The sequence below is a fragment of the Physella acuta genome, unplaced genomic scaffold (assembly GCF_028476545.2).
Source record: "Physella acuta isolate Inbredline_101_S28 unplaced genomic scaffold, ASM2847654v3 ptg000659l, whole genome shotgun sequence".
Classification (NCBI taxonomy): domain Eukaryota; kingdom Metazoa; phylum Mollusca; class Gastropoda; family Physidae; genus Physella; species Physella acuta.
In genome coordinates, this window is record NW_026732178.1 from 486,515 (window position 1) to 496,585 (window position 10,071).

The 10,071-nt window shown below is 32.5% G+C and overlaps 1 protein-coding gene across 1 annotated transcript; it reads left to right on the forward strand.

Annotated features, from left to right (window-relative positions):
* Positions 1–460: 460 nt before the first annotated feature.
* Positions 461–6,805, forward strand: LOC131948774 (uncharacterized). Its single transcript, XM_059310456.1, has 6 exons — positions 461–575; positions 2,200–2,278; positions 2,815–3,041; positions 3,835–4,069; positions 6,065–6,145; positions 6,384–6,805. Exons 2-6 carry the CDS (start codon positions 2,239–2,241, stop codon positions 6,443–6,445), a joined length of 645 nt encoding a protein of 214 aa, XP_059166439.1. The 5' UTR covers positions 461–575; positions 2,200–2,238; the 3' UTR covers positions 6,446–6,805.
* Positions 6,806–10,071: the final 3,266 nt, after the last annotated feature.

A 10,071-nucleotide genomic window follows, 5' to 3' on the forward strand; every position in this document is an offset into this window, starting at 1 on the left:
AGTTGTCCAAATGGGGTGGGTGGGTACACACTGTTGCGCATGCCTGGAGAGCGATGTAGGGGGCGGGAGGAGGGCTAGAGAGTCGGCGTGCGTGCGTTATATCCCGCATGGTTGGGTGGGTGACGTAGAGAATTTTATATATATATATATATATATAAATATATATATATATATATATATATATATATATATATATATATATAGAGAGAGAGAGAGAGAGAGAGAGAGAGAGAGAGAAAGAGAGAGAGTGACAGACAGACAGACAGACAGACAGAGAGAGAGAGAGAGAGATAACTAACACAATGTTTTTTTCTTTGCTCAGCTAAACTTTAACGTTAATCTAAGTGAGCCTAGATCTTAATACAAAATTATATTATTATAATTGTTATTTAAAATGCGCGTCAAATTGTTAGCGGAGATTCCCAAACATTTTAAAACTCTTACTAAATTGTTAACTGAAGTAAAGCTGTGTGGCCTATGAACAACATGAAAGATCAGTCCATTTGTGTTTTTGAACAACAAGAGATATGATTTAACAGCTAGAAATTCTAATAATTTAGACAGATGTTGCAGTGGTAAGTAGGTATTTGGTATACTGTGACAAGTTATTTTGAAAGCTTTTATTTTTATTTTTTGAAATTCATACTTTAAACTTGATATCAAAGTAATACTAATTAATTTAACTTGATCTGGAGTCTAGATCTAGATCTAGATCTAGATTAGTTTTAGATCTAAAATCAAGTAGAATCTAGAGAATCTAGACTTTGTTTCAAGATCTAGATCTAGATTGGGTTAAATAAACATCTCAAATAAAAAGAACATCAGTCTTCAATATAAATTTATAATTTTAACACTGGATTCAATTTTTTCTTTTTTTTATATTTTTATTTTTGATGGAGAAGGGCCAGCAATCCCTTGTCATCTCCCCGTTTATTCCCCACGTCATTAAGCTCTAGATCAGTGATTTCCCTTGTTAATTACCCCTTGTTACTTTAACCCACTCAAATATATGAGGTATAACATGACCCTCCCGTCTCATTCGCTATAGTCATTTATAAATAAAGATATACGGACATTGATAGGTTAAGGATAAAGTTGAGTATAAGGATAAGGATACAGAAAAGAAAGAGGATAACAATACGGATAGGATAATGATTAGGTGAGGGATAAGGTCAAAGATATAGTAAGGATAAAGACAAAGATAAAGTGAGGATAAAGCATAAGGAAGCGTGTAATGATATGGATAAGGTAAATTATAACGTCAAGGATATTATCAATTATAATTCCAAGGATAAGGTCAAGGACGAAGCCTAGGAAAGGGTAAAGGATACGGTGAAGGATAAGGTCGAAGATAAGAATAAGAATACCAAAAAAGGATAAGATTTGGGATTGGGTTATGGTTAATGCTAGGGATTAAGATATTTTGTTTGTTAAGGATACAAATTCAAGGATAGGATCAAGGATAAGGTCAACTATAGGGTCGATAAGGTGAAGGAGAAGTTCGAGGATAAGTATGCTAATGAGGATAAGGATCGGTCATGGGTTACTGTTAAGGTTTATGCTTGCAATTTGATAATACATGTTTTTGTTAAGGATATAAGTTGTTGTTTAATGTTATGGCTAGGGATATGAATTAGAATCTTGATATGGAGGTAGATACAAATGATGATAGGTATAGGGAAGTATACTTTAAAAGGGCGAGGAGTAGTAATTAGCAGAGTGTATTTTTCACGTAGGTAATTGGTCAGTGTGTCATGATATGGGGTCAAGGGCATTGTCTGTGGTAAATGATCTGGTTATTGTAGTAGATCTCTAATTGGAGTGACGTACATTGTAATACAATGTACAGGCTTATTCATAGTTATTGTATGATTATTTTGAATAACTTTATCTAGACAATATTTTTTTAAATTGTTAAGTTTTTATACCAAAGCTTTAAATTATGTTTAGTATTTATAATGGTATAAGATATAAACGTTAGGTTTTATGCTTAGCAAATTGTAAAAATAGTTCTTATATTTATGGGTCCGACTAATTGACATTGTACGAACGAAATTTTGTAATGTGTCTAGTCTATTTGGTTTAGGTCGCCGATTGGTGTAAAGGTACAATCGACATCTTAACTCTGGCTCTAAAACTGTATTAGCGGAAAATATAATGATACAAGAAGTCCCTTTAAGTAATTATTTTTGGTTGCAGATGGCTAAGCTATAAGGCTCAACAGATCAGCATTAAAATATGAGGCTGATATCCTTAGTTTGTTTGCTTTTTCTTCCTGGTAAGGTGTTGTCTTTGTTGATTTGTTTTAGCTATTTCTTACTGTTAATATTTTGCATTAGTTTACATATTATTTCTTCCAGGTAATCGTTGCGTCTGTTGATTTGTATTTATTTCTTGTTTGGTTGTTGGTCCATGATTAATTCGTTTCGTTTGCTAATTCTTACTGTTAAGATTTTACCTTTGTTAATTTGTATTTACTTCTTGATTGGTTGTTGGCCCATGGTTGATTGGTTTGCTAATTATTACTGATAATATTTTACCTCTGTTGATTTGTCTACTATCTCTTCCTGTTAATTGTCTGTTCATTTGTTTCTTATTCCTTAATATGCTAAACATATGTTTATTAGCGGATTTAAACTTGCCCTCATTCTTTCCACGAAATTTCACTTTTCATCAGTTATAGTGAGGTTATCACAGATTAAATTATTTTTTTTTTGTATTACCCAAAACTTTCGCTTATATGAAGGTTGTTGTACAGAATCCTTTACTGATCAAATCTTGTCCATAAACTGTATCTTTACCCTACTTCTACAGTCGTCCTGTGCACAAATGAATCGTTTGTAGCGATTATACTAGGCCTGGAAAGGGACTGTATCAATTATTACTGCCGGTACACGGGGCGACTCTATGGCCATTTTTGGCAGCCTTACAAGATTCTACCCCCGGAAGTGGAGATCAAACCTTGCGTCACTCTGGAGTTTCAGTATTGCATCCTTAAAACTCTTAAAGAGTGTAATGAGGAGGAAGGCATGTGGTTTTACGTGAGTCGGGACAATGTCTTGTAGTTAGTTTCTTGAACACAGTCTAATTGCTGGTTTTATTTAGAATGAAAAGCCACAGTTAAATTGGGTGTTTTTTGTTTTGTTTTCTAAGGGGGGGGGGGTTGAAAATATATAAAATTTAAATAGAAAATGCTTCATTTGAAGAGCATCCTCCCCTCCCCCTCCAGAAATTTAAGTCCGCCTTCCCCTCCTGAACGTTTCAAGTGCCCGCACCCCCACAAGCCAAGAGAAAAATGTTAGAAAGAAACATTGGTCTTGGTTCTGCTCCATATATGGTTATCTCAAGAAATCTTTTTTCTGCTATTTTCAAAAATCGTAAACACTAACACCTTAATTTCATATAAAGAAAAAAAAAATCTATAATTTGAAAAAAAAATATTTTTGACTCCTTGTCTTCTCCGTATACGAGAAAAGGCAAATAGGTCACACATTTAACTAACCGGGACATAGCAGTTTTACCTTCAGAAACTAGAATAATTGGTTTTAAAATTTCAGTATAATATCAAATTTAAAATAAAACATACAGTTTAAACGTAGTTTTTTCCCTTGTTGAGGGAAAACGCTAATATGTTATCTTTCTGTATATTAGCTATTTTTTTTTCATGTGGATGTTTCAGCTTTTAAATTTCAAAATTGTAGTAGTTGTAATATTATATTTAGCACATGTAACAGAAAATATGTGTAAAATGTTGCTTATTGTATTTACATTTTGGCGAAGATGCACTAACTGTGTTAGTATCAAACGGTTAATTTTAATTCAAAACTCTTTCAGATGTGCCCAATATGGTCGACCTGTCCCAATTATGAATACTGTATCGAACAATCAATGGAGCATAAATGCTCATGCAAGAAAGGTTCACCATACACTTTTGCCTCGAATCTGTTTTTTAACGATAAGCTGCGTCATAACTTTTTCCGGTTGGTTTTTTTAAGCCAAACGAAAGGTTACGATCAACCTTGCCAAATAGTGGCATCAAGCAACATCTTTGACATCCGGACTCGCCCAGGTAAGTCACATTACCTTCTAAACAACTATTAGTGTAGATATTAAGCCAGTACCAGCAATGGTGCCAGAGTTTATTCCAGGCATCTCTTTGGATTGGGGGGGGGGGGGGGGATAAAAGTCTACCGCCGAAAGAAATAGAATTTGTACAGAAAATGTATACCTTTACTAGTATCTTCCATTCGGAAATTTTAGTCCGGTTGTTGACTTAACATGTTTAAAAAAAATCTAATTGCAAGAAGCTATAATGTATTATATTTGGAAAAAAACTATTGAACTAAAAGAATTTGAAAAATATATATTTACATTTGTAGATATATCTGTATATAAGAAAGTAATAATTTCTCGTAATGTTTGCTACTCTAAATAAATTTCACTATTATTTTATGACAGTGAATTTATATGTATTTAATGTTATATTTTTTTAAACAGAGAGTACAAAACATGTTGTGTTGTGTGTTGTATTTCTTGTGTTTAGTGTTGTCTTTTGTTTAGGCTGATGATTCGTTTTATATTGTTTCTTTTTTGTTTTATTTTTTTGTATTCAGAAAGTATTATTTACAATTGTTATATATATATATATATATATATATATATATATATATATATATATATATATATATATATATATATATACTAGCTGCATCCCGTGCTCCGCCACGGTAAATCTTTTTAAAATATACCAACTTTGGAACAGAAAAAAACAAACAAAAACACAACACAAACACAAACAAAACACAACCACAACAACAACACAACCACATTACAACCACAACACAATCACAACACAACCACAACACAATCACAACCACAACACAACCACAAAACAACCACAAAACAACCACAACACAACCACAACCACAACACAACCACAACCACAACACAACCACAACCACAACACAACCACAACCACAACACACGGTAAATCTTTTTTAAATGTACCAAGTTGGGAACAGAACAAAACTAAATACAACACAAACGAACGCAAAGAAAAAACAAAAACGAAAAAACAAACACAACACTCAACATAAACTCAATTTAAATGTAATCATAAAGGCATATTGCTCACAGTCTATCCCGTAGCGCCAAATCGCGCCCTTTCCGAGCGCCGGCGGAAAATTTCGATTTACACCCTCCCACCTCCCTCAAACTTTCGATTTCTACCCTCCCCCCCCCCTCTTGCTACGCCTCTTTTATAAAACCCCTAGCTTTTCCGCAAATAAATTAAAGGCAGTATTTAGAATATCCGTTTTTTACCGACCATATTGCACTTTATAAATTCATGCATTTTTTTCAGTACTTTTAAAAATTTACAATAAAGTTTCATGACTAAAACCATTGCGCACCTAATGAACGTGATGACTTAATATAGTAATGGAGAATAGTTGATCAAAAATTATAATTAGCAAACAGTACATTCAGTGAATAAAATAAATAAAAGATAGCCTTTTATCAATCAATGCTAATAATAATATTCCAACATTAATGTACTCTTACACGTCTGCATAATTTGCATTCACATTTTGCTAATTATATTATTCCAACAATTATTCCGTCTTGCAGATTTTGCATTCACATTTTTAGCGTGAGTTCAATTTATCTTTGAATTACCTCCATTGGCAAAATTACTAAGCAGTTTAATTAGATTTTTCTACCGTACTGTTATTATGTTATTAATATGTATCCACTTTTTCTGGGAATATTAACGAAAACGATATTTGACATTGATCCTTTTAAAATGTTTTAGCAGTGTGCGTGTATTTAATATTCTCTTTACGTTATGCAAAATTGTACAAACAGTGGAAAATATAAAATAGCACTATGCCGTTATATAAACAAACCCAACTCTGTTACTTATAATAAGACACTGCGGTGCACTGAAAAGCACAGCATGGTGCGATGTTTACTTTTATGGTTTCAAAATCTATAGCGATGACAGACTGACACACGCTCAGCCCGCTTATATTATAGATATATATATATACATATATTTTCACAGCTGACTGGAATCCTATTTATCTCAATGGAAAGAAAGAAGTGATCTTTTGGTCAACGAGTGGTAACCCTCCCCTTCGTGCAGGTATTTGCTATTGGCCTGTAAAAACTTTAATTATGAGAAATATTCAAATTGAACTTGAGCAACCTAAAAGTCACTTCTGGTTGCACACATGCTCTGTCTATATATGTATAATGTTTGTTTTTATATCAAATTTCAAGTTATGCAATTAAACTGTAACTATTGCTTATACATGATCTCATACCTAAGAGCTAATCTATAACTTTTTATTGACACTTTTGTTTGTTTATGTCTTAAACAGGGTCGATGTGTGTACTCTTGGGAACTGTGTTTGTCATTGGTCTAGCTACACTTTTGTTTTAGTCAAGCTTTAAACATCAATGAAAGCTGTGAGAATAATTCGGCAGCCGGAATTGCACCTTTTAAAAAATAGTTTGTTCAATATTTATTTACAGCTAATTGTTATAAATGCATTCACGATGTTTGTTATTACTTTTCAAATTCTTTAAAAAAAATATTCACTGCTGCATATCACAAATCTCCACTAAATTTGTACTTAAATCACATTATTGAATTTTTTAAACTGTTGACTATTATATTTTGCAAATTTACCAAACCACAAATTCTCCGGATAACTAATGTTATCAATAAATAATGATACCGCCGAATGCAACAATTGTTTTCATTGAAATTAATAGTTATAAAACATTTAATAATTTTGTATTGAATGGGAATGTTTTTTATAAAAACATTAATTTGAATCATTGTGTTTGACTATTAATGATTAGTTTTAAGTTCTTTTTTTATTAACTTTGACTATTTGTATACTGTTTAAATTGATTTTATGTATTTTTAAAAAAAATAACAAATATTCCATATACTGATCTAAGTTTTGTAAAATAGATAACCTTTCAAATTTGCATTCAGCTTTCAATCCACTCTTATACACACAGAGTTAAATATATATATATATATATATATATATATATACGAAACGAGACGGAAAGAGAAACATATAGCAAATAAAACCACATCAAATAATATTTTATATTTTATACCTTTAATGTTTACTAATCTTTCTTTAGCGAAAGTAGGCCTTTACCAAGAAAGGTTATTTGTTTTAACAAATAAAACAAAATTTAGTACTCACTTATACGGTAAGATTAGTTCTTCTAATTACTGATTAACGCAATAATTAACTATGATGTCAAAACGTATTATTTGAAAGGGAGAAGCATTGAAAGAAAATCTTAATAAATACATTTGTTGCTTTAAGTATCGTTTCTTAAAATGAAATTTTCAATGCATTTTACTAAAAATTAACTAAATTGTGTGCAGTTATACAATATATCAAATACATATCAAAATGCAAAGGTAGGTTGCAAAACACATTTCTTAAAAAACGTGTATGAAAAGTATTTTTCATATCATCAAGTTAAATAAAGAATGAGACAAAAACTAATAAATAAAGTTCATTAAAGAGATTATGCACCTTGGCCTTTATGTATCCGATTTTATAAAAAAGAATTTAAAATAATTTCGGTATATTATGCGAGAATGTGAAATTTACAAAAAAAAAAAAAGAAGAAGTGTGTGATTTAATCGTATGAGGTTTGTTAACCAAGCACAAATTTTGTTTTCGAAGATCAAAACAATTTCAATATAAAATGTACAAAATATGTTAAAAATTGAAATTAAAAATTCCTAAATTTGCAGCTGTGCAAACCATAAAATAATCGCTAAGCAATTCCGTTTAGGATATAAAAGTGTTTAGGTAGACTTTATCACAATTTTACCATTAACTGATTGGGGGGGGGGGGGGTCTTAGTTTTATTGGTGTTAATATATTGGTAAGGAATTATGAGTTGTTCTCTCACTTCATATTCAAATACGTTTCCATGTAGAATATATTAAGTAGAAATACTAGCTAAAATAGTGCAAATTTACTGTTTTCGTCATACTTTACAGCTTTACTATTGTCATCATAAAATGTAAATATAAATGTATTAATTTAAAAATGTAATCCAAAAATGTGAATATGAACACATTGAAAACTGAAAATGTGTAACTTTTTCCCCAGCATTTTCCTGATGAAATATTGTACTTCAGATTGTGTAGCTTTCGTCTTTAAAGGTGTGTGTCCATCTCTACCCATGCCACATGTGTCTCACCAGCACTAGAAGAACCGTCGGATTGATCAGTAATTTCAAGATGTAAACACTTTGCTCGACAACTGGTGAAGATACACAATAATTAGTTCAGTGGCATCATTAGTTTTCAACACAAGTGGTATGTTTTAGTTGTGGTTTTTTTTAAAATATATTTTGTGTGAGTCAGGTAATGTAAATAAATAACATATTCGCTTATGTAGTTTACACAAAATTATCGAATTATATGACTTGAAAAAAGTAAGACTCTCGAAAGACTTGAAATATTTTAAGAAATATTGGCAATATTATTAAAAAAGACCAACTAATCGTAGCGCAACATTATAAGGCTGTTATTATTTCTTATTTTCTTTTCAAGCTCTCTTTATATATAACTAGCGTACCCGTCCTCAAGCGTTGCCGCGGGAATAGAAGAAAGTCCGACGAAATATATAAGAAGGGTTTCCTCAATGTGTTACCAATCCTTTATTCTTAGACGCGTGACACTTGTTTTCTAAAACTGAGTTATTTAAATGTAAACAATGCCTGTGCTTGGATCATAAATATCGGGACACGGGTTTACCTACACTATCGCATAAATACCTTTAGGGTACATTAATCACTAACCGAAATAATAAGGTAGAACACACTTCGGTGACCGGACATGTATCAGGGAGGTAGAGGGGCGCTCTCAGGAGCCCCCCCCCCCCCGATTACATTACCGCATAGGCGCCGCGTACTGCCCCTGGCTCCTTAAAACTAACAGGCGCCATCATGCCAAATAGCATCCTGTTAACAATGATGCAGATTGCGTCGTTCGCTAAAGTGACACAAATGAACAGGATTTTTTTCTTTAACACGTAAAATAATTATTTGACGTGTTTTAAACATCAGTGTGACTGATGCAATATGTTAGCGTTACTAATGGTCTATCATTAGATACTCGATCTCAATTTCTGATTGGATTGTCAAAAAAATAGATTCTAATTGCATCATTCGCAAAGAGACAAAACTGTCTTGATTTTTTACGGACAAAAAGAAACATCCCAGTTAATAGTCTAACCATAGTTAATTTTGTGATTATTAAAATAAAATGTATTACATGGCCCTCAGCGCCCCATGTGAGCCTGATACGCCTGATTCAATTTAGTAAGCTTTTGTAACGCCCCATCCTATCCATTGTCTATCACACTGTTTAGACCTAACGTAGACGCCATAGCGCTCACGGGAAAGACCAGGGCGCCAAATCGAATCCTGTCGGGGGCCTCCTTTTATTTTTATATACCGTATATATAGAGAAAACAAGTCGCGACCTACCGGGGCTCCACCCCTGGAATTTTGAAATGTTTTTTTTGGGCAGAAACATCCCTAGGGATATTTTTAACAACTTCCCAAAGTTTGATGGCGATCGGATGAATGGTGTCAAACAAAAATCGACTTTTACTTTTATTTACTGTATATAGAGAAAAATCGCACCCTCCCGTTGCACCGCCCTTGCAAAATAAAAAAAAAATTTACAGAACCCTTCCTCAGAGTGTTCTAATCAACTCTCCAAAGTCTCATGGCTATCAGAAGAACAATATTAAACCGAAATCGACTTTTATTTTTATATACCGTTTATTGAGAAAAAAAACAAATTGCGCTCTGCTGGGGCGCCACCCTTGCGAATTTGAAATATTTTTTTCGCTGAAACCTCCCCAGAAATTTTCTCAACAACTTCCCAAATTTTCACGATGTATGTGATGAGAGGTGTAGTAATGCATAAAAGACAAAAACACACACACACACACATACATTGATTTTTATATATAGAGAGATAGATAGATTGCTGTACAGTATATT